The following is a 24,706-nucleotide window of genomic DNA, read 5'->3' on the forward strand; positions in this document are numbered from 1 at the left end:
AGGCAGCGCAGGGGCCAAAAAGCGCAACACTGCAGAACTGGCATATAATGAAAGAGTAGTGTGGGTACATGTGATCTATTTTACTACAAGGGAATGTTGGTTCAAAGATTTTTTAATCCACCACTTTCACGTATTATAAGACATGTTATCCTATGACTGGTTCAAGCCCGTAAAGCACCAATATCTTATACATTGTTTTTTCGATTTTCTCTAGCACTTCGTTAACCCTTTTCTTTTGTAATATCCTATTCCAAAATAGTGGGGGACTATTAGTATTTTGAAATAGTTGGGGATTGTTGGAATCTCTAGGAGTATTTCTAAATACTAGTTTCGGTGTCTAGTTGGTTTCTTCTTATCTGTTGGTGAAACCGACTTAGAGTTTGAGGATGAGTCTTTATCTCTTTAGAGTTTGAGGATGAGTCTTTATCTCTTAGAGTTTGAAACCGACTTAGAGCGGAAGTGTGAGTCCTTATCCTATTTGGAACCGACCACCTTACCTTTATAAATACAGGACCTTGCGTCCATATAGAGGATCCCCTGAAAAACCAGCAACTCACACCTTCAGAGAAACAGAACTCGACCCCATCCTATTCTTGTTCTCTTCTTCCTGTCAGCCGCCAGAGAAAGTTATACTGTCGTTCTAGAGAGTAGTTTGTTCTAGTGCAAAGTCAAACTACTGTTAACCATTGGATCCTATGAGGAAGACGCCGCTGCTGCCTTTCTGCACCATTGGAAGGGGCGAAATCTTTCCTTAAGGATAGCCTAATCCGCGCCTTGGTTATTACATGTTATTCTGTCCTTGTCTCTTTATTGTTTTCTTTATCCGCATACAACAGCTTAGACTATCTATGATGTCATCAATCCATGCAACACCATTGTATCGCAACTTAACCACTCCTTTACTTTCAAAGCAGAATTCCTTGTTTTGGTTTTGCAGATCAAAGAAAGTTAAACATACCGCACATTTCTTGACTAAAAGCTTTTGAGAACCCCGTGGCGTCACCCAACTCGATCCATGATCATTTTTCCCATGCAGTTTTGAAGTCCGAGGTTCCCCGCCCTCGTCAATTTCAAAGCAAAATGGTGTCCTACATGTCAATTTCATGGATCCGACAATGGCATGGGCTTCGAGGGGAGATATAAAGAAAGATTGAAGATTGTGAGCCTCGACAAAACTTCATCCCCCAACTGTTTGAAAAGTATGAGGTTTATACAGTACCTACCTTGATTTTATTCAACAAGGGACAAGAAAATAGAAGGGCAGGTTACATGACAGAGAGGAAGCTCATAGAGTATCTTGATTCTGCTTTGAAGTCTATTACAGTTGTGTAGTTGTCTTTAATGTAATCTTTCTCTCCAAGTTCTCTGACCTATCTTCACTCGATCTATCTACTAGCAAATCTGGCTTGCTACATTAGTTAGTAGAGAGGTATTTGAAACCATGGTAGCAACTATCTTTGGGTCTGAAATCATTATTTAGCAGAGGTTCTTTTGTAATATATATCCGAAGTCTACAATGTTTACTGATATTATAAGTGTGGTCTTCAGAAAAACTATTAAAAATTTTATTCGAATGATAAATTTTATTTAGAATTGTGCTATATAGACTGCTTTGGTTTGCATGGAAGAAAACTCAAATAACATGATGTTCACTCATTTGCTTGGAAGTTAAATCCAGCTTGATAAAGCCTTAGCGTAATCGTGAGGGTGCGACTCCGCGATGTAGCCCCAAGTTTAGTGGGCAATGAGAGGAAGATGATAGAGCATTGAGTCAGTCCTGTGTAGGAAGTAGGAACAGATACTCGCCCGGCCCAACCTGCAGCCAAGTCCTTGGATTCCTCGTACGAACATTGAATTTAGACAGTCGGAGGATCAATTTAACAATTAAGCATGTGTCAGCTTAACAAAGGCTTTATAGTCAACTTGAGTTTTGATTAGTGTTTTATGTATTTCTTTGCACATAAATACGTTAACACAATGACGTAAAACCCACCCACCCACCCCCTAATACTTTTAAATTTCAATTGTTTCTAAAAATACTATGAACTTTCAAAACCGTTTCTAGGCATCATTTCCGTCAAATTAAAGTAATGGGCGTGTTCACATGGCTATTAAATAATTGCATGTTTGTCCTAATTATTTGTAAAGCTCATTATCATTATCAATAAAATTTCCACTTACAAAAAATAATAATAATAATAATAATAATAATAATAATAATAATAATTGTTTACTTTCAATGTTAATCTTTTATAGTTTTCTCCACATGATAGTAGGGTTATATAGACTCATTTTTTTCACTCTCAATTCTTAAATAAGTGTCAGACCTCAACAAAAAAAAACAAAAAACAAAAAACAAATTCATAAATGACTTGTGGCGCAGTTTGTTGCACGTTTGTCCTAATTATTTATAAAGCTCATTATCATTATCAATAAAATTTTCACTTACAAATAATAATAATAATAATAATAATTGTTTACTTTCAAGTTTCAATGTTAATCTTTTATAGTTTTCTCCACATGATAGTAGGGTTATATAGACTCATTTCTTTCACTCTCAATTCTTAAACAAGTGTCAGACCTCAACAAAACAAAAAACAAAAAATAAAAAACAAATTCATAAAGGACTTGTGGCACAGCTTGTTGCACGTTTGTCCTAATTATTTGTAAAACTCATTATCATTATCAATAAAATTTTCACTTAAAAAAAATAAAAAAATTAATAATTATTTACTTTCAATGTTAATCTTTTATAGTTTTCTCCATATGATAGTAGGGTTATATAAACTTATAATATTATAGGAAGTTAACAATATGTGTTAATGGAGTTTTTCTAATCTCAAGGGTGCGAACGCCCCCACACGCACCCCCATATATCCATCTATGTATGAAATCTTCTTCGTTTTTGGCAGATTTGGTACGAGTTTGTTATTTTTTTGTTAATTTATTAAAAAATTTATTTTTATTAAAGTTGTATTTGTTTAATAATTGCATCCATTGTAGGAATTGAGAGGGCAGTATGAGACCATAATATGTGCACTTTTCTGCCAAGATGGGGGTATCGTTGCTTCATGCGAGTCCCGTGTTTCCAAATTCTCGTCAGACAAAACACTGCCAAAGCCACCAGAAGATTTCCATAAAAAGTGGCTGCCTATATCTCCAACTTGTTTTATATTGAAATCAGGTATGCGTGAACGGAATGAAAATCTTGGTGTAGCTTTGAAATCCTATTGTCTTAAAGTTCCTGGTGCAAGTATTCCCAAAATAGTTTCATTTGCCGAAGAGGAACTCAAAAATAAGTTATATAAAATTACTAATAGTGATGATTCTACTAAGGAAGTTATTGGTTGCAATATCATAATTTTCGGGTTTGACAAAACTGATGAAGAACACTATGTGTCTATGTGTATCTAGATGAGGGTGGAAAAAGAAAATTTATTCCGATGTTTATGCGAAAAGGCTTTGGCACCATCCATACTTATCATTTGGATGTGAAGCTACCATTACCAAGGGAGAGGGCAGAGGAGTTTGTGAGGAATGTTGTTGAAGCTACCAAATCAAGAGACCCACTGTGTGGTGGGCCAGTCAATGTTATTCATATTGATCGAGAAAATGTTTCTGTTCACACTGAGCTTCCGAACATATTGTAATTTTGTTGTATTTGTATTATGTACTTGGCTATTTGCTTAAAAATATCTTTTATTGTTCTCTTTTTCATTCTTCTTGAATATTTAGTATTAATAATATCTTCGATCAAAACCCAAACACCCTTTGTTCCATTTTCAATTATCAATAATGGATCTTTAGCTTTGAATAAAAAAGGTTTAATCCGGGGACCATGAGAATACGACAGATGCTTGAGGTCAGCAATAATTATGGGTTTTGGCGAAGTAATCTTTTGTGGTTCATCAGAAAATTGTTTCTTAAGGCCTAGAAATCAATATCAGCATAAGTGAGGTTTTATTTCCATAAGGTTTGGAACCCCTCGTAAAAAGATGACGAAACAACTGATTGTGAAACGCCAATGAAACGTCGCTGCATTTTGCAGCGTGAGCTAGTTATTTGGTGGAGATTAAGGATGCTCTTACAAATACTAGGGATGAAGAGTTGAAGGTATTGTTGTTGAAACAGAACCAATGGAAATCAGCTAAAATACTATGATATATATCACATGATTTGGTTATGTTGTTGTTGCTGATGAATTTGGTTATGTTGATATGATTGAGGAGATGGCTCAATACTATGATATTGTATATGCGGGAATTAAGGCTGGAAATGGTTGTGATGTTTTTCGCATTGCTTCCCAGCAGGAAGATTTGGGTATTGCATTAGAATTATGTTTCTTCGTTATTGTTAAAAGATTTATGTGATACATGATGGAAGACTAATTTAGGGGTTTTTAGGTATGATCCTAGTTGGTAACATGAAATTAGACATTAAGGACTAAATAATGTGTAATTAGAGATTGGTCCTACTCCCTGTCACTTGACCAGTTTGATCACAGGCTGACTGTTACTTGACTCAGATTATCAGTTAAAAGTTGGTGTAACGTCTGAAATACTCGTCACATGGCAAACACATTTTTCTTAATAATTCCCCAATAAAAAAAATGCCACGTGTAATAATCTTACAAATTAGATCCGACAAAGGTAATTAAAAAGAGGTGAACCAAGTTGAATTTGACCACATTCATGACTAAAGAGTACTTATACGTAATTATTGTTAGAGTTTTAAGTAAAACTGCCTTGAGGCCCATGGTTGTTCATAACTTCATATTATATTTTGTTGATCTAACTCCAAATATCCTTGGGCAAGTCACTCCGGATTTTGAGTACAAATAAATTGATAAGGTAGAGTGGTAGAGTACAATTTGCTTTTGGCACAACCTTCTGCACCTTTCACTACTAATCCCTCAACAACATCGCGTATTTCATTTTAATCTCTTTTCTCATTTATAAAGAAGTGTCGCGGACTGCTGAAAACTGTTGCAGCGTTTAAGCTGTATTTGGAGATGCTAAATGAAGCTCTGACCCCTGAAATATCTAAGGCATTCACAATGTTGGGATCGGAGCTTGAGCAGCTTGTGACATTTTTTAATGCATATGAATGAAGTCATAATGTATTTTAAGTTATATACTAATACGAAATTGGTTGAACACCATTTCGGAATTAAATCACTTGTCATATCCTTTCCACTAGAGGATTTGTTGGTATTCGTGTTAATTTTTTTTTAATAGTGCGTCCTTGGACCAATGCACACTTTGGATATATGTTGAAGGATTTCTTAGTCCCCCTGTTCTCGTTCCATCTGTCTACCTAATACTTTTAACTTTCAATTGTTTCTAAAAATACTATGAACTTTCAAAACCGTTTCTAGACATTATTGCTGTCAAATTAAAGTAATGGGTGTGTTCACATGACTGTTAAATTCATCCCTAAAATATTCGTGTCATTGTGATTACTGTGATACGTAATAAGAGTATAGTGATCCTAACTATCTATATTATTAGTTCACAAATGGATAGAATATATAGATGAGAAGAAAAGAGTAGGGAAACTTTTGCAACTATGGTTGCGTTTGTTTTGATGGAAAGTCTAGGGAAAGGAATGGAAAATGAGAAGTAATAACGATGAAATATTTTGTTTCCAGCTTTACTTTCCTTTCCACATCTTTTGCCTAACAAATAGGATTATTCATTTCCTCAGTTTTACTTTCTTTTCCATAGTTTACCAAACAGATACCATTTTTAAATTGTTTTCATTCCATTCCTTTCCATCTTTCCATAGTAGACCACTCTTTTCATTTCCTTTCTTTTCTATTAGCAAAATTTTAACAAACACACCCTATATTACCTCCAGGCTCTAGTTCCTGATCTCGTCTTTATATTCACCCATTTCTGTTTCAAGTGTTTAGGCAGGGGAGTTAGCACTTGAGAATACAAATATATTGATTAAAGTACTTGGTGACACAACTAAATGATGCCTATAAGTAGTGCTGGAAATGGTATGGGTTTGAGTCGAATTCTTATATCCTGATCCATCCTGATTTGGGTCGGATTTCGGATATCCATATCTATTAAAAAACACCAAAAAATACACTATATTAATGATTTTCATATATAAAAGTAAGATATAAATTAATTTTTAGTCTTCAAAATTTGAATCTTGTTAAATTGTCTGGGTTTTGGATATTCGGGTCAGATTCTAGTTGAAACGGATATGGTCATTCTGGTTGAAATACATACGGATATTCGGATTGGGGTTGAAACCCATACCATTCCCAACCCTACCTATAAGTCAGGACGTCCTTTTGTATATATAGTTTTCTGTTTCCTTCATATTCACTTGCATTACATTTAGTGACTCGCTTAGGATTTTTGTTAAGGGGTATTCAAGTCGACAAACAATGAGAAGCCCGTTCTAGTGATGTAGATTACAGGAAAGAATGAGGATAATATCAGAAAAATAAATTTCTATGGTCTGGTAATTTTTGCACTTCAATAAAAATAATTTAGGAACGAAATTGTCTAATTAGAGTTTCAATTTACTAAGCGTACTGTGTGTTGTAATATATATATAATGAAATAAAGGAGGAGGAGAGTGGAAAGAATCTTTATAGTAGTTAGGTGTGAAAGAAAGAATGTCCGTGGAGTTAAAATTCCACTGTAGGTCATCAAGAATCTTTATAGTAGTTGGGTACGTACGTGTGGAAGAATTGAGTCAAGTTACTTAACAAGAACATTCTTGTAATGAATGACTTCGAATGCGAACCTTGTTTCCAAGAATCTACAAACCCATGTATGAGACCGATACAATTGTCAGCACAGATGCGCTTTAAGTTACGCGTTAGTGCCCATCATTCATTTTTAAATTGGTTTTTGGTTTACCAAGCAACAGACTAAGACCAATCGATTTCACAGCAACAAGTAGGCAGTGTAGCACTGATTTCTTCGTTAGACCAGAACCCAAAACCATATTTACTACTTTTACGTACACATTAGGAAGTAGGACAGAGAGGTCTTATGGCGTCGATCGTATGCAATCCAACACCCTCGCTTAGCCTATCTAGGATGTCAATCCAAGCAACACCATTGTATCGCAGCTTACAGAGACCTTATTGCTTAACCACTCCTTTACTTTCAAACCAGAATTCCTTGTTTTGGTCTGCAGATCAAAGAAAGTTAGACATACCACACTGTTCTTCAGCTAGAAGCTTTGAGAAAACCCGTGGTGTCACACAACTCGTTCCAGACAATTTTTTTTTTATGGAGGTTTGGAGTCTGAGGTTCCCGTCCTCGTCGAATTCAAAGCAAAATGGTGTCCTACCTGTCAATTACTGGATCCGACAATTGCATGGGCTTCAGGGACTGAGATATAAAGAAAGAGTGAAGATTGTGAGCGTCGACGAAGAGTATACTTTGATTTTACTCAACAAGGGACAAGAAAACAGTAGGGCTGGTTACATGACAAAGGTGAAGCTCAGAAAGTTTCTTGATTCTGCTCTGAAGTCTATTGCAGTTGCGTAGTTTTCTTTTTCTTGATGCAATCTCTCTCCTTTTTTTTTTTTTTTTTTTTTTATGTGGTTATGTTCTCTCCTAGTTCTGGTTATGTACGGTATTTTCCTACAGCCAAGATTCCTTTGTTTCCCAAATGGTCAATTCCTCATACCAACACCGAATTTAGACAGACTTTTCTTTGATAAATTTAGCAACTACGCCTGTGTCAACTTAACAAAGGCTTTATAATCTTGTTCACTACTTGAAAACTTTGATTATTTTTCCTACAGAAACTAATATCCGCAATCTTCAGTTTTTTATTTGATGATCCACGGCCCTATTGAAGAAGTGATGTAAACATAGAAATCTCCATTAAATCTTCACGGCTTATAGTGAATGACAAAAACATTCAGACATTCCAAGCTCAGGAAACGTGCAAAATGCGACCAACTTCACACTCACCAAGTGCCCTCACACGTAGGAGGATGCACACAGAGACACAAGTATGCAGACCCTTGTTGAAGAGATCCTCTGATGGGAATACTGTCCCTACCTACTCTGTAAGAATAATATTTTCCTATAGGAACTAGGAAGACGAGCTAACTCATCCACGCCTTGAATACGAATCTACTCATGCACAATGCACTAGCGCATGAAGTGACAGTACAAGATCTAGTCTCATAAAGTGCACAGATAAAAATTCCACGTAAAATGTGATTCTCTTACCAGTTGGGAATCAAATGCAAGCAAGCAAATTAAGAATCTAACCACAAGTAACCTGGGCCCCTTAGATATTAGGATAATCTTGTGTCAAATAGTACTACAGTCATCCCAAATCTATTGTCATTCCCAATATCTGGAAATCAAAACAGAAGAAGCAATTTCTAATATTTCTTTTCTCTGTTCATCTTGATAATCAATCAGTCTACCGGTATGACTCAGGACGCTTAGGCTTGCTTTGGACAACTGCCTCGATCTTCTCCATCACTTGAGGTGTCAGCTTTGGAATCACATCAAGAGCCTTCATATTCTCTTCGATCTGTGTTAACAGCAGACACCTCAATTGAAACGAATCCCAAAGAAGTGCAGGATAACAGTGGAAAAACTTGAAGGAAAAATCATGGATTCCTAACAGTTCTTATACTAGAGCTTATAATTATAAGTATATATATATATATATATATATCATTAGAGAAACGTACCTGGGATTCCTTTGTGGCACCAGTAATAACAGATGATACATTAGGATTAGCTGCGCACCAAGCAATTGAGAGTTGAGACAAAGGTACACCCAGTTCCTCAGCGATGGGCTTCAGTCCATCAACCTTTTTCAGCACGTCATCTACCAGTGATCTGGAAGCGAGATTCTATACACGCACAAGTTTCACGTCAGAGATGCCGAGTACAAATCAGAAGCATGCTTTTTATAGACAATACAATAAACACAGTATATTCTAAGAGACAAACAGTTCCAACTTACAAGGCAATAAGAAGTGTGCAAATAAGATATAGTAGTCTAGTAGATGTTGTACTGTTAAGGGGTTCAAAAAATGAATCTTCAATTTACTGTTGTAAAAGCATCTTCCTTAAATCTAGATCAACTGAAACGCCTGAAAGTCGCAACAACCTTATATTTCTCTTACGCCATAACGGGGCCTCCCAATAATATATTTACATTTTCCTGGAGTTTGTTCTCTGGCGCTGCTAGGTATAGCTACTCAAGTATATTGGATTGTATCAATGAACTACCAGATAATCCATGTTGGAAAAGCTTCTAACAACATTTCCCAAATAAAAAAGGAGCTTTATAGTGACACTATTCTTTTATTTCCAAAACCCACTACTCTTATGAATCATATCCTCAATAATCTTACATCTTGTCTAGATAAAATTAAATAAGAGAATAAAATTTGTTGTAGGGAACTTTTCCGTTTTCTCCAACAGCATCATTTCTTAGTAAAAGGATTCTTCTTCTTTTCATTAAGTAGGTGTTAAGATTTCTAGGTTCGGAAAGCAATAAGACAAACTTACACTCACCTTGAAGAACTAAATGTTAACCCCCTGACAGTAATTTAAAAAGACAAGTACTTTTATACTGAAGTTAAATCTTCAAATCAGATACCGTATGGATCATAGATGACCATTTAACTAGTTATTCATTGGATCAACACTTGAACGTATATTGGATCATAGAAAGAGTAGTTATAAATCTCTAACGTCTACCTAAAGCATGTTGCAGGCGGAACTTTTTGTAATTGGGAGTAGTCAAACCCCAGAGAACCTTACCTTGTAGTTTTCTAAAGCAAAACGACTATCAGCTGGTATAGTTCCTTTGTTGTACTTTCCGGTAAGCACTCCTGATGCTAGTGGACTCCATGTGGTAAGACCAATACCATAGTTGCCATAGAGAGATAGATACTCTGATTCAACCTGCAACAATAATAATATCACAATTGCAACAAGCGACAGAGAGATATCTAGCAAAGTTCTGTAAATTGCATTTGCGGATTGCGTAATATAGTGAAGACAATTGAAACAGGAAGATCTTCAAGACCAAATAACACAGACCCACCGAATGTCAGATTCTTCTTGTGAAGAAGGCAAAAGAAATAAAGGCACAAGTTATAAAGCACAACAATCTGAAGTGGGTTTTACTAATTTGTGGAGTGTGATATAGGAGAATTTCATGAGGAGAGTTGTAGGAAAGGAAAAAGGTATTAGATATGTAATATGAATAGAGAAAACAGTCAAGGTACTAGGTTCAAGAAGTCGGGTCTAGGAGATTTGATAAGTTCCCCATCCAATACACCAACACCAAAAAATTAAAACTAAAAGGACTGACTTAGAAAACTAGCAAAGCTCAGGTCCTTTATATGATCAGCAGGTCAGGTAGATTGGTAATCGATACCACTGATCTTGATCACCAGCTAGTGGATAAAATCTCACAAATTCACAGGAAGTCACCAGTGATACATGACTTCTTCTCCACTTTTACAACTACTATAAACCAGTATATTATTGATTATGCAGACCAAAAATGCAAAACAAAGTGAGACGAGCTGTTTCATGTTACAAGAATAATGAACTAACTATTACAAGCACATACACCGTTAAACCCTGTTAATCAAGGTAGCTCGGGCAACACAAGGGCCACTTATACAGGGATGACTCAACACATTTTCATAGCAAATAAATTAAATCTCTTAAAACAGGCATCGAGCAAAAAGACGACCTTCACATAGTCTCATAGAACTTACTTAATGCAACAGTAATCTTCTCCAATTGTCAAATTTACAAAGACTTGACCATAGATCATCCTTTCAATATAATGCCACTTCTAGATTTTGAATATAGGCTGACAACCAGACATCTTTCAGGATTGTTCGTTACAATCTCCACATAACTACAGGAAAATTCCAATATTTATGATTGCTGACTTGAGTCATATGTGAAACATGTCACTCTCAGTTTCATCAAACACTTATAAATCTAAACCTCATGTTCTAAACTCTTCCTAGGACTCTAAAGTCTAAACCATTCTCTATCATTTTCAAATCAAACACCAAATTCAAAATAAAACAGTAACCAATAGCAAATCAATCTAACCTTGTGTCGATTCAACAAATTATACTCCGGCTGTTCAACAATAGGACCAACAAGATCCAAGCGATTAGCAACACCCCAAGCTTCAGTAATCTGTTGAGCAGACCACTCACTAGTCCCCCAATAAAAAGCCCAGCCTTGATCAATAACATAATTCATAGCCCTAACAGTTTCCTCAATAGGTGTAGTAATATCAGGCCTATGACAATAAATCAAGTCCACATACTCCATTTCAAGTCGTTTCAAACAAGATTTCGTTCCTTCAACAATGTGTTTTCTTGACAATCCTTTATCATTTGGCCCCGGACCACCCCAAAATAGTTTAGTAGAAATTACCACATCTGATCTTTTCCAACCCAGTTCTCGTATAGCTTGGCCCATGATTTCTTCAGCACGTCCATTGGCGTAAACTTCTGCGTTGTCGAAGAAGTTTACGCCGTGGTCACGGCAACATTGGAGGAGGGACTTGGCTTCTTTGACGTCTAGTTGGTTACCGAAACTAACCCATGCCCCGTAAGAGAGTTGGCTTACTTTTAACCCGGATCTGCCTAAGTTCTTGTATTGCATTGTTGTGGGCTGTTTGGTCATTTGGGGATTCTGATTTCTTAGTACTAGTCTCGTTTTTAATGGAAGTGAAATGGGACGGTGGGAAGAAGAATGTATTTATTGTCAGTGTTTCAGAGAGTTCAGCCACAAGTGTTTTTTTGGAACCACGTGGCTGACGGTGATGTCAAGGTGGATTTTTTGTCGTTTAGTTGGTTTTTGGGTCCCTCTTCCACTTTCAACGGGGTTGGTTGGGCACAATCTTTTTTTCAACGTCCAATTCACTGAAAAGATAGTAATCTGGAGTTCAGAAGTAATGTCCCTATTTTAACTAAACTCAATAAGCACCAAGACTACTCAATGTGCACTAGCATTCCATCACGCACGAAGAACAATAACTCACACTAACTTGACAATCAACAAGGCATATGTGCATTAACATCGCATTAAGGACATTGTGACTAGACGTCTATAAGCACAAGGGAGTAAGGGACTCCTCATTAGGATATTTCATCAAAAGGCATTTTTTTTTATAAGCAGAGAATATATAGAAAACAAAACTTATAATATTGAAACTTGTTGTGAAGAAGACAATACGGAAATAACTTTATTCACAATAAATATATCAATTTTACACAAAAATTGATCCTTCTCATTATACAAGACTTCAACACCCTCCAAGTACTATCCCAACACTTCTCATTAACAATTTAACAAACATATAAAATAAATATAATAATGCAAAAGAGAATCAACAACAAAACAAGGATATATCGTGGTTTAATGATTTGTCCCATGTCCATTTTGGCGAGTTCCAAACTTTACTAGATGTCTAGAGTAACATATTACAATAGCTCTCAATTCACTCACAAAGAATGAACACTCAACTCACTAAAAAATTTTCTCTTACAATTTCTTTCTTTCTATTTTTTTGGTAAGATTAGGTTTCTACAGAAAAAAACCTATATTTATACTATTTCAGAAAACTTCCGAAAAAGAGCAAAATCGTGCTGAAATAAGGTGGAGTGCGGGTAGCGCCCTTCACACCAAAGAGAAAAAACATCATTTTTCTCTACATTCTCTACCTCGATGAGGTTTTAACACATAAAACCGAGCCGAACACATCCAACAATAACACATCCATCTTGAACTCGCAGTCAACCGCCCCGAAGGGCCACCCACAAAGACTGTCATGCTCACGAAGAGCCACCCACAAAGAGTGTCTTGCTCACGAAAAGCCACCAACAAAGAGTCATGCCCACAAAGAGCTATTTTCACAAAGAGTCATGCTCACAAAGAGCAATTCTGCCCACAAAGGGTCATGCCTACGAAAGGCATCAATCAACAATGCATGAGCCTCCACTATTGTGGAGTACCTCCAACCAATGTTGGAACTCAACTCCATAGAGAACTTTCTACAACCCAAAGCCCTTTTGCCCTTGGGCAATGAAACAAATTCCCAAGTACAAAACTTGTCACGAGCCTCCACCATTTTCTGTATATCCACCGACCAATCTCTGTAATAAGCATCTCTAACAGCTTCCTTGAAGCTATCTGGCTCATCATTTTTAATATTCAGTGTGTAGGCAACCGAATCCAGTTGACCATAATGTTTCACTAGCTTCTCATGCCCGTACTTCATAACTTGTTTCACACTTCTCTTTGGCTTTGATCTAGCCAAAGCTTGTTGCTCAGGTTATTGTAACTATACTTCTTGTTAAATAGTTCTTTCACTAAGAATTTCACTCTCTTTAGCATCCCCAGACGCTTCTATCTCAATCGCTTGAGATTCTATAGAATCACCACTATTTTCAGTCTTTTCTGGCCTGCTAAAATGTAGCACCGAAATCTCATCAAAGGTAACCTCACTGCTGACCAGGAACTTGTGGTTCTCAAGACACCATAATTCGTATCCCTTTTCTCCCTTTGCATAGCCTAAGAATATAACTTTCTTAGCTTTAGAATCAAGCTTACTATCATTCATATGGTAGTAAGCACTAGATCCAAACACGCGCAAAGTACCATAATCAGCTGGTTTCCCTGTCCACACCTCATAAGGTGTCTTGTAGTCTATCACCGGAACTAGTGATTTATTATACAAGTAACACGCTATGGCCACTGCATATGTCCAGAACTCTTTGCCAAGATTGGCATTAGAAAGCAAACACCTAACTTTCTCAAGAAACATGCGATTCATTCTCTCTGCTAACCCATTCTGCTGCGGCGTGCCCCTCACTGTCAAGTGTCTGGCAATTCCCTGTTGCGCACAAAACTCTTGGAAAGGCTTATAGGTATACTCAGTACCATTGTCAGACCGTAGAGTCTTCACCTTCCTATCTGTGTGATTCTCAACCCTTGCCTTCCACTTTTTAAATGTCTCGAAAACTTCATCCTTGGACTTCAAGATATATATCCACACATAGTGTAACGCCCGTATTTTTTCTATTTATTAATTAATTAAATTATTTTATTTTCAAAATTCCTTCGGATCGGTTCGGGATACGTGGGCACGGTTTTGGGCCGAGTGCGTGTTGGGCTTGGGTTTCGGACCCAAGTATATAAACACTTTTTCTAGAAAATAGGGTTCATAAAAATAATAATATATTAAAAATGGAGGCAGAGAGAAACTGGTTTGCTGGAGTGTTGGAGCGCGACGAATCGAGCTAGGAGGATTCGTCGAGCTGTTCATACAAGTGAGTAGTTAGTTTTCTACTTCACCGGTATACAATAACTGTTTTTACTGTTCATCATTCTTCGTCATGTCGCGTCATTTATTAAATGGGTTAATTATTAGTATATTGTTTTGGTTAGTATTGGCTATTAAACTATTGGCTGTTGATTTGTTAAAATGTTGAGCTATTATTGGAACATTAATTTGTCGAAATGGGATAATGAAGTGGTGTGGATATTGGTTTTAGTGAACTGCGGGGAGCGGTTCCAAACTTCGGGGAGGCGTCGTCCGCGAGCCCAAGATAAAGGGAATAGTCCTGCTGATCCGCCTTATTGTTTCTTTAAAAGCTTTTTTTTTACATTTGTCGTGGGCTGTTTTTGTTGGGTGGATTGGTTGTTGGTTTGGAGGCGGATGGATTAGGGTTGGATTAAGTTGTTGGTGATGGGTTAGTCGTGTAAAGGGTGTGGGAAGGTAGATGGGGAATTTGTTGGGAGCTCTAAGAAAATCGTTAATGGCGACCAAGAAACCCCGATGCTTGTTGTTGTGGGCTTTTGTGTTTTTTTATTGTGGATGATTGGGTTTTGCTTTTTGATTGTTGGTTGGTTTGTTGAAGTGAGGTAGTGTAGTAGAGTGAGGGGGCAGCTGTTGGAAGCTTGGGGGGAAGCCATTAATGGCGGTTGCGAATTTCTAGATCTAGTTTTGGAGAAAAAGGGGGTTTAAGATATGGGGATTTCGTTTTTAGTAAAGTTGTAGGGGTTTGTACAAGGAGTAAAACCGATTGGTCAAAATGGGCGGACGGTCGGAGATGGTGGTGGCGGATTTGAAATTTCTTTGTAGGTGGAGAGATGATGAAGCAGTGGATTTCGATTTTGGGCCTTGGGCGAAATGTTTTAATTTTGTTTGGGCGGTTTAGATTGTTTGGTTGGGCCCGATTGAGTTTAAGTTGTTTGGCCGAAATTTCGATGGTGGTTGGCCGAAATTTCAGTTTTAGTTTGTGTGGGCCGAAATCTAATTTAAGTGGTTGGGCCCTTTTCTATTTGTTTTGTAATCTTTGAACCAGTTTAATTAAGTCTAGTTTGGGCCCAGTTTAACTTAAGTTTTGGGACCAGTTCTAATATTAGTCTATGGCCCGTTTCATTTGTATTTTTAGACCGAACCCCTTAACTGTTTTGGGCCAGTTGTCTAATATTGCATGGACCAGTCCATTGGACTTAAAATAGATCTACATGGGTCTTTACATGTTTAAACTTTCGGTTTAAGGTTTGGAAACGGATTGGGTCGAACCATGACCTTGGTCCACGAGCCCATGAGCCATGCACTTTGTCATAACCATGAACCATGGCTATGACCTGAACTGTCGAAACGCAATTTGCAGTTTGACTTTGACCGAAGGCGGTTTGACTTTGACCATGGGCGATTGACTTTGACCTTTGACCATGGGCCGGTTGACTTTCACCTTTGACTTTGGCGATGACAGTTTGACTTTGACCATGGCATGTTGAGTTTGACCTTGACCATGAGGTGTTGACCTTTGACCGTTGACCGTTGACTTTGGATGTTGACCGTTGACTATGGATGTTGACTTTTCGGTTTTTCATATGTTTGTTTATATGGATATATATAGTAATAAAATCTTGTCGGATATTATATAACTTGGTTGGTAAATTATCTAATTTAGATTTGACGCGTGAGTAGTGTGTAAAAGCATATTGGGCTTTGATTGTGGGTATGGATTGTTTAATTGTACTCACGTTTTATGTTGTATATTATATGGACATATGTAGTAATAAAATCTTTGTGGAAGCTTGTACAACTTTGGTTGTCATTATCTAATAAAGATTTGACATTGATATTGTGTATTTTTGACCGTGGACGATATTGAGATGTTAGGAGATATTATATTCCTAATCGTTATAATGTATGTGATCACGTTGAAGCATTGTGACATGATATAATATGCTAGGATAGTTGTATTAATGCAATATCTTGGAGAAATGTATATACACTCCATTATTTTATATGTGAGATGCTAATATAGTATCGGTGAATATTTGCTTCCGCGGGAGTGTGGTGTAGTCAATAATATATTGGCGTGAAAGAGCGAAAGTGACTATGAGATATAATTGAGATGTTTCTAGATATTATGGCTTAGTGCAATAAGGTAATTGACACGCTTGGCGTGATATAGTAGAAATGTTTATGAGTCATTAATGTATGACACTGAATAAATTACATAACGAAAATCCTAGAACGACTACCACAACTCGTGTGATTGGCCCTTTCCACGGCGTTTGATTAATCTGAATGGCCTTGGTGATTATACGGCGTTCAGTTAAAATTTGAATGGCCCTCTGGCGTAGCCGAATAATTAACTGATTATTCCGTTCGCAAAATAGAGCGATGATCGCATAATATTTTATGCGAATAGTGGCGGTGCTTACATAGATTTGGCTTCCGTGTGAGGATTTACGGTGTCGCGGCATCCATTTCGAGGTGGTTCGCCGCGAGTGGCTCATTATGTAAAAGGGAGGCATGTGGATGTACATGTTGGCGTTGGGTAGCGATTGTGGTAGCCAGGAAACTAGGTAAAGACATAGATCTGACGTGATTTTAGGGACCGCGTAAAGAAAACCTTAATTAATATAATTATGGTAATATCTTGGTTAATGATGTATCTTTAAATAGATGAATGTATATAATATGTTTGGTTGGTTATTTGTTTAGTTGAACCTAAGGCGCCTCGATGGAGGAACTACATGCCTTATTTATTATGAGTATAGTTTGTTGTGTGGTTAGTGTGAAGTTAAGGCGCCTCAGTGGAGGAACTACCTGCCTTAATTAGTATTCTTAAGGATGTCATATTAGTCGTTGAAAGTTAAGGCGCCTCGGTGGAGGAACTAACTGCCGTAGGGATTGTGTATATATATGTATAATTATATGTTATATTTTAGAGCTACTCACACCAGCATTGTTTATAATGCTGACCCGATTTGCATGTTTGCTTATCGGGGGTGTTCATTCAATGAACATAGTTGATAAGTTTTGACAGGTTTAGTGTTGAAGAAGATTGGTTCTTTGCTTGTGGTTTTGCGTTAGCATTCATCTCGAGGTTGTGTTTTGTTTTCCCTTGAGGTGATATAGATTTTCAGTTGAGATAATATTATTTGCCTTTTCATTTGTAAATTGTTTTATAATGAAGATGACTTTGTTTAAGTTAAAATTTCTATTGGTTTTAATTATCCGCATATTTTAAAACTGTTTATGGGTTTTTGGAAGTGGAGAGTGCGTCACACCTCGGAGATCGAAGAGTCGGGGACAAATAATGTTTTTTCCGAATTCTGTCGAAATTCGGGGTGTGACACATAGCATGTATAATCATCAATGAAAGAGACATAATACCGGTTACCTCCCTTAGAAGTCACTCTAGAAGGTCCCCAAACATCCGTATGCACATAATTCAGGATGTCTCTCGTCTTGTGCTTGCTTGTACTGAACTTGACTCTGCACTGCTTGCCATAGACACAATGCTCGCAGAATTCCATACTTGGTTTCTCCAAGTCTTTCAGTATCCCTTGCTTGCACAACTTTAACAATCCCTTTTGGCTCATATGCCCAAGGCGCATATGCCACAATTTTGTCCCCTCAGAATCATCACTACATGCACCCACTGCTACATCACCTATCACTGTACTACCCAACAAAGTATACAAGTTTTTATGTCTTTGACCCTTCATAATGACTAAAGAGCCACTAAGGATCTTTAGGACTCCACCATTTCCCACAAAATTGTGGCCTTTGGAATCCAAAGTACCAAGAGAAATAAGGTTCTTCTTTAGCTCAGGAATATGCCTCACATCGGTTAAAGTAATCACTACACCATCATGCATCTTGACCCGTATAGTTCAAATTCCTACTGTCTTACAAGCAACATCATTATCCATCAAAACGAAATCTCCACTCAAGTTCTCATAGGTAACAAACCACTTCTTATTTGGACACATGTGGTAGGAACACCTGGAATCAAGAATCCACATATCGGTCATGTGGTCGTCTTGTGTAGACACCGAAAGACTTACATCATCCCCATCGAAGCCAGAAGCAAGATTTGCTTCACTAACATCTTCATTCTCAAACTTACCACTCATCTTGTTACTCTTTTTCGGCTTAGGGCAATCACATAGATAATGCCTATTTTCCTTGCAATTGTAGCACCGTACATGTTTTAAAGGCTTCTTCGAACTACCCTTCCACTTGCTTGTGGAAGTCATCTCATTCGACATCACCCTCGCCATCTTTTCTTTTGTTTTTTTATCAACTTCTCTATTTTAAATCTAGCATTTGACATTTTGGGATCCATTTTTCAAGTCACACACAATAACGCAAAAAAAATCTCACTCGGGAATTTTATCGAACATCTTGTCTACACAAATTTCGAACACTATGGTTCTTTATCAAAACTCAAAATCCTAGGTCGTAAACCTACGCTCTGATACCAATTGTTGTTAATAGGTCAATACGAAAACAACATTATCCACAACAAATAAATCAATCCTACACAAGGATCGATCATTCTCACCAGACAAGACTTCAACACCCTCCAAATATCCCAACGCTTCTCATTAACAATTTAACAAGCATATAAAGTAAAGATAATAATACAAAAGAGAATCAATCATAAGACAAGGATATATCGTGGTTCGGCAATTTGTCTACGTCCACACTGGCGAGTTCCAAACTTTACTAGATGTCCAAAGTAACAGATTACAAGAGCTCTTAATTCACTCACAAAGAATGAACACTCAACTCACTAAGAATTTTTCTCTTACAATCTCTCTCTTTCTATCTTTTTGGTTAGCTTAAGTTTCTACAGAAAAAACCTATATTTATACTATTTCAGAAAACTTCCGAAAAAAGGCAAAATCGTGCTGAAATAAGGTGGAGCGCGGGTCGCGCCCTCGACCAGGCAAAGTTGAGCGCGGGTCACGCTTAAATCACTGGAAGTCGCCAATGCAAGAGCGCGGGTCGCGCCTTGTCCAGGCATAATTCGAGTGCGGGTCGCGCTTCACACCAAATAGAAAAAAACGTCATTTTTCTCTACAAAACTCTTAACATAGTACTGAAACTCAAGACCAAACTGTTTTGTATCCAGAAGTCCAGAAACAAAATTACTAAGCATCTGCCACCGCCGGTCAAGAACCCAGTTCTCCAAGCAGACGCTAGAAACCGCACCAACGTACTGACTCTAAAGCATGACAAAAAGAAACTATACGACCATAACTACCTAGGGACTTCACTGATGAGTGATGACCAATACCAATCGATTCACTTCTTCTTAGCAGCAGACTTGGTGACCTTAACACCAGTAGGATCCTTCTTCTCCACACTCTTTGTAACACCAATTAACAGCAACGGTCTGCCTCATGTCACGGACAGCAAAACCTTCCAAGAGGAGGATACTCTGAGAAAGTTTCAACCACCATTGGTTTAGTAGGAATCATCATAACAAATCTTGCGTCACCATTCTTTAAAAACTTGGGCTCCTTCTCCAGCTCCTTTCCAGAACGCCTATCAATCTTTGTCTGTATCTCTGCAAACCTGATGGCTGTGAAATATATGTAAGGGTAGTTTAGTCTCTTCCTTGTCAAATAACCTATAGATTTTGGTAACCTATATATCCTAACTATCCTAACATTAATATACCTAAACAAAGGAAAAGACTAAACTACCCTTACATATATTTCACAATGGCAATGTGTGAAGTGTGACAGTCAAGGACTGGTGCATACCCGTTACCAATCTGCCCTGTGATTCAAGATGATAACTTGTGTGGTGAAGTTAGCAGCCTCCTTGGCAGGTTCATCCTTGGAGTTTGATGCCACATAGCCAAGCTTCGATCAGATCCTTAACTGCAACATTCTTTGCATTGAAGCCAACATTGTCGCCAGGAAGAGCCTCATGATGCATCTCCACGGACTTGACTTCAGTGGTTAGACCAGAGGGGTCAAAAGTTACAACAATACCAGTCTCAACACGACCTACGGGAACAGTTCCAATACCACCAATCTTGTAAACTTCTTGCAGGGGAAGACGAAGAGGCTTGTCAGAGGGATGCCTTGGCTCTGAAATCTGATCCAGGGCATCAAGGAGAGTTGGGCCCTTGTACCAGTCAAAGTTGGTAGATCTTTCGATCATGTTGTCGCCCTCAAAACCAGAAATTGGGACAAAAGGAATCTTGTCAGGGTTGTAGCCAACCTTCTTTAGATAGGAAGACACCTCCTTCACAATTTCATCGTACCTCGCCTTTGAGTACTTAGGTGTAGTGGCATCCGATCCATCTTGTTACAGCAGCAGATCATCTGATTCACTCCCAACTCCCAAAGTGAATGCAAGCAAAGCATGCTCACGAGTTTGTCCATTTTTTGAGATTCCAGCTTCAAAATTACCAGTAGTTGAGTTAATGATCAAGATAGCATAATCAGCCTGGGAAGTTCCAATGATCATCCTGATAAAGTCACTATGTCCACGAGCATCAATACAGTGCAGTAGTGCTTACCACAAGGCAATGTCAATGGTGATACCATGTTCACGCTCAGCCTTAAGCATGTCAAGAACCCATGAGTACTTGAATGACCTTTTGTTCATATGTCAAGTGGTTGCTGACTTCCCAGAGTCGACGTGACAAAGAACAAATTTCTTATATGGATCTTCTCCTTACCCATAGCTTCCTTTAGTTAAAAGCTCCCAAACATGAAGAAGAGATGCGGCAGAGAGTGGTTAGAAAATAATAATCTCGCCCATCAAAAAGCATATTAGCACTGACATTGCGCATCAAGGAGCAACAAGATAAAAGTCCTAATTGATCTGCCTTCAATTTGGTTAGCAATCTTAAATTGGGTTCAATCATTGGTGTTGGTTAACAGTTCAATCAAATGCCATATTTGATCTCTCTTCAATTAGGTTGTTAGGGTTCTGCACTATAAACCCTAACAGGAATTCATCAATATTTTGCAAAGATTACCATACGTAGCATTCAGCACTCATGTTTTTTTATTGAATGTTTGACGACATGCCTCAAAGATCTATTCTAATTGCAAACTAACACAAAACGAACAAACATCGTGACAAAAATCTACAGAAAACTAACAAAATTAAAGACAGGGATCTGAGAAACAAACAATAGTCTATATAATAATAGAGAAAACAAGAAACACAATCTTCTTCCCTATTAATCAAAGACAATACTTGAGAAACAAGAACAAACGAAATCAACCTAAAACTTCCTCCCTAATTTGCAGCAACACCATTCTCTTCTTCGTTTCCATTAGAAAAGATACGACGTTGTTTTCATTTTCCTTTCACAGCAGGAGCAACAGCAACAACAGCAGGCTTTCCAACAAACAATGGTGCTTGATACCCAGGAGAATTAGTATTCAAATCTGTCGTCGATAAAGTAATAGTAATCACCGGAATACGCCTCCATGTTTTAACAGGATCAAGACCTTCTTCAACAGGTTCCCATACATCAACTACGTAATCAGAACTAGTAGCAATTTCTTGATTCAAACCAGAAATATTTCCCCTTAACGCCTCGGAAACATCCAACGCTCTGCAAAGATTAACACCCATTGCCTTTATAACGATAGTTTTTGAGCGATTTTTCAGATACCTACTTGCAGATTCAATATAGTCAAGAAGTGTAACGTCTTTCCTGATTCGCATCTCATTGTCTCTGATAACTGGTTTGAGTTTTGGTTTGAATTGTTTCTTCTCATCTCTTTTGTTGTTTTCAGTAGTAGTGTTGACTGTAGGTGTATTGGGTCGCTTTGTTTCCATGGTGGCGATGGTGAAAAAAAAAAAGAGGTGGGATCTAAAACCCTACTGTGTTCGGGTATGATAGAGAGAATGGGAGACGCGAAGGCAAGTATTTATAAAGGTTTATCCGGGTGGAACTCCTATTTCGGGCTTGGTTTCCAATTACGTAATTAGCAAGTTTCTTGGGCACCACTCAAGCTTATTACCATCCGTTGATTTGCATTGAGATGTAATACAACTTCGATTGAGATCTGGGTTACTTTAGGAATCTGGAGTGTCCTAAAGAAATGCAGTTTTTCTAAAAATATAAATCGTGTGAATTAATGTGTTTCAAAGACAATTCATCAACTTTTTTGGGAAAAGGCTGAAGAGTAATGTACACACATTTGTTGATTTTAATCGAGCATTTGAACAATGAAAATTGGTTTGAAAATTTCATGAGGACTAGGGAGATTGATTTGACAATGGTTGTAAATTCGTTTGGCCGAAATAAACCTCAGCTTAAAAATGAAGAAAACAATTCAGTTAGCACTGAACAACATCTGTTATGCAAACATTAAAAATTAAAATGATTCGAGTAAAAAGTTTAATTCCGGCTGCATTGTTTTAAAGGAACATAATTACTTTGAGCACTCAAGAGAAACGGCTAAGAGAGTTTTGAGTGGCTTGGCTTTGCCTAACTAGATAGCTAGATATGATAATCGAGAAACATATAAAAGGATTTCATCCTACCTACATTAATATCTGTTCTCCCACAATGTTCACAGGGAGCCACGTAAAGCCAAAATTTTAAAAGTCCCTGCTTTGAAAAATAAATAATTTTCGTCTTACTAAAATAACCTTGATTGTGGTCTATTTTCTAACTAAGGCCCGTCGTGCCTACGGCACACGGATTCCATCAAGAGCAATCATTGACAATGTGATTTAAAATTCCACATGCATTTATTGTTTATTATAATGGGAAAAAAAAATTGATAAGTTGGTAACTCAATGAAAAGTCTAATTAATGCGCTAAAAAAAATATATTCCATGATGTAGATTAGTTAAGATATAACCAGAATAAGACTTGGAAAGAACACAAAGTGTGTTTAGCAAAAAAGAATCGAAAGTAGCTAACAAAGTTTAAACAGATGATATACTCTATCAATGTGGGAATCCAACTGTTTGGTCCTAAAAAATACATGATAGTGTACATGCAGGACATGATATCATCGGAATAAGAAGTGTCTTTAGCATAAAAAGAAGCGAAAGTAGCTGACAAACTTTAGATAGATGCTATATGCTTTCACTATGGGAATCCGACTGTTTGGTCCCAAAGTTGGCTAGCAAAATACAGTTTTCTATATATGTATACTGTGACAGCAACATGCTCATGGAGTCTTATATACCCTGTTTATCCAATATAAATAAGACATGCAGTAACGAAAAATACAACAATTTTTTTTTTTATCGTGGAAGAAGATATACGCATCATGGTTTCATTAACAGTTAGAGGGCGAAGATCCACCCTCACCATTGCTTAAATAGTTGGCTGTTGTAAAAAAAACGAATCTGTCAGTAATCAAAATTATATGCATACCCCCAACTTCCTTCACGTAAAAAGGAACCTTTCTTTCCTGTTCACAATATACATGTACCTCGGTTTCTTTCACAGCTTCAGTTCGAAGTTGCTCCATTAAGTTTGATTGATGAACTTGTGTTGTGAAAGTAACAGTGATAAATATGTTAGCATTGGACAACACCAATTCTGAGATTATAATGCCCGAAACATTTCTACGGTACTTGAGAAGTGTGGATACTCTCCATTGTTCCAACAATTGGTATGTGTGATGGTAAAATACAGTAGTATGTATCAGTTCAATTGCTTGACAGTTTTTCACAAACTACAGATACATTCAAATCTTACCAAAGCAAAAAAAACAAAAAATCATAGAATACAGATTGTGCTAAACACAAATCACACTTGATCTCACTCACTAACTCATAGTTTTACTATTAAGATTGTGCTAGCAGTATCTGTATAGATTACACTTTTTTGTCACATTGTCAATTGTACTTTCACTCTATAAATCAATTTCAAAGAGGAAATAGATTTTCAGGTAGCAACGGTAGTACCAGCCCCAACACCAACAGTACTTCCAATGTCGATTCCAATACCTCCATCGTTAAACTTGATGACAATGTGAGAGGTGTAACAGTCTAGTGAATATATTTGGTAATAGTATGCCAAAGTACCAAAGTACCGAAGTCAAAACTAGCCACGACCAAAATCAAAACAGATGACTCCTAAATATACGCAATAAATGCATCATTTTAGATTGTTACATGCATGAAAACAATACATGCACTAAGTAGCAGTCAAGGAATTTTAAGTCCCGACTTAGTTAATATTTTTCTAGCACACCCAAACTAAAGGTGAACCCTTGTACAACACAATTACTAAAAAATGTGAAAGTGTGTCCTGGTGTTAAACGAAAAATGGATGCAAAGAAATATATATAATAGAAAATGATCATATGATCGATATAATACAATCACGAATGCATGTAATATATAAAAAAATCCATACACCATCACAATC

The 24,706-nt window shown here is 37.3% G+C and overlaps 2 protein-coding genes, 1 long non-coding RNA gene and 1 pseudogene across 3 annotated transcripts in view; 1 reads left to right on the forward strand and 3 right to left on the reverse strand.

Annotated features, from left to right (window-relative positions):
- The window catches only part of LOC147500413 (uncharacterized), a 61,945-nt gene extending 60,344 nt beyond the window's left edge, over positions 1-1,601 (forward strand). The window contains exon 2 of the long non-coding RNA XR_015196336.1: positions 842-1,601. This is a non-coding gene — a long non-coding RNA (uncharacterized LOC147500413). The remainder of the gene's footprint in view (positions 1-841) is intronic.
- Positions 1,602-8,260: 6,659 nt separating this feature from the next.
- KAB1 (potassium channel beta subunit 1) lies at positions 8,261-11,799 on the reverse strand. Its single transcript, XM_086562057.1, has 4 exons — positions 11,103-11,799; positions 9,783-9,926; positions 8,699-8,863; positions 8,261-8,535 (listed from the first exon to the last, which is right to left on the reverse strand). Exons 1-4 carry the CDS (start codon positions 11,685-11,687, stop codon positions 8,422-8,424), a joined length of 1,008 nt encoding a protein of 335 aa, XP_086418183.1. The 5' UTR covers positions 11,688-11,799; the 3' UTR covers positions 8,261-8,421.
- A 7,836-nt stretch (positions 11,800-19,635) lies between these two features.
- LOC147500418 (elongation factor 1-alpha-like) lies at positions 19,636-21,032 on the reverse strand (annotated as a pseudogene).
- A 625-nt stretch (positions 21,033-21,657) lies between these two features.
- On the reverse strand, positions 21,658-22,146 carry LOC147500419 (uncharacterized). The gene has a single exon (XM_086563642.1). It carries the CDS (start codon positions 22,144-22,146, stop codon positions 21,658-21,660), a length of 489 nt encoding a protein of 162 aa, XP_086419768.1.
- Positions 22,147-24,706: the final 2,560 nt, after the last annotated feature.

The sequence above is a fragment of the Coptis chinensis genome, chromosome 5 (genome assembly GCF_015680905.1).
Source record: "Coptis chinensis isolate HL-2020 chromosome 5, ASM1568090v1, whole genome shotgun sequence".
NCBI lineage: Eukaryota > Viridiplantae > Streptophyta > Magnoliopsida > Ranunculales > Ranunculaceae > Coptis > Coptis chinensis.

Bases quoted from the DNA above. Each gene is read 5' to 3' on its own strand.
- KAB1 (XM_086562057.1), bottom strand. From the start codon at position 11,687: ATGACCAAACAGCCCACAACAATGCAATACAAGAACTTAGGCAGATCC. The intron at 8,864-9,782 runs GTAAGGTTCTCT...GTGCGTGTATAG, and splicing joins TTGCTTTAGAAAACTACAAG to AATCTCGCTTCCAGATCACT. The intron at 8,536-8,698 runs GTACGTTTCTCT...CTGTTAACACAG, and splicing joins GTGCCACAAAGGAATCCCAG to ATCGAAGAGAATATGAAGGC.
- LOC147500419 (XM_086563642.1), bottom strand. From the start codon at position 22,146: ATGGAAACAAAGCGACCCAATACACCTACAGTCAACACTACTACTGAA.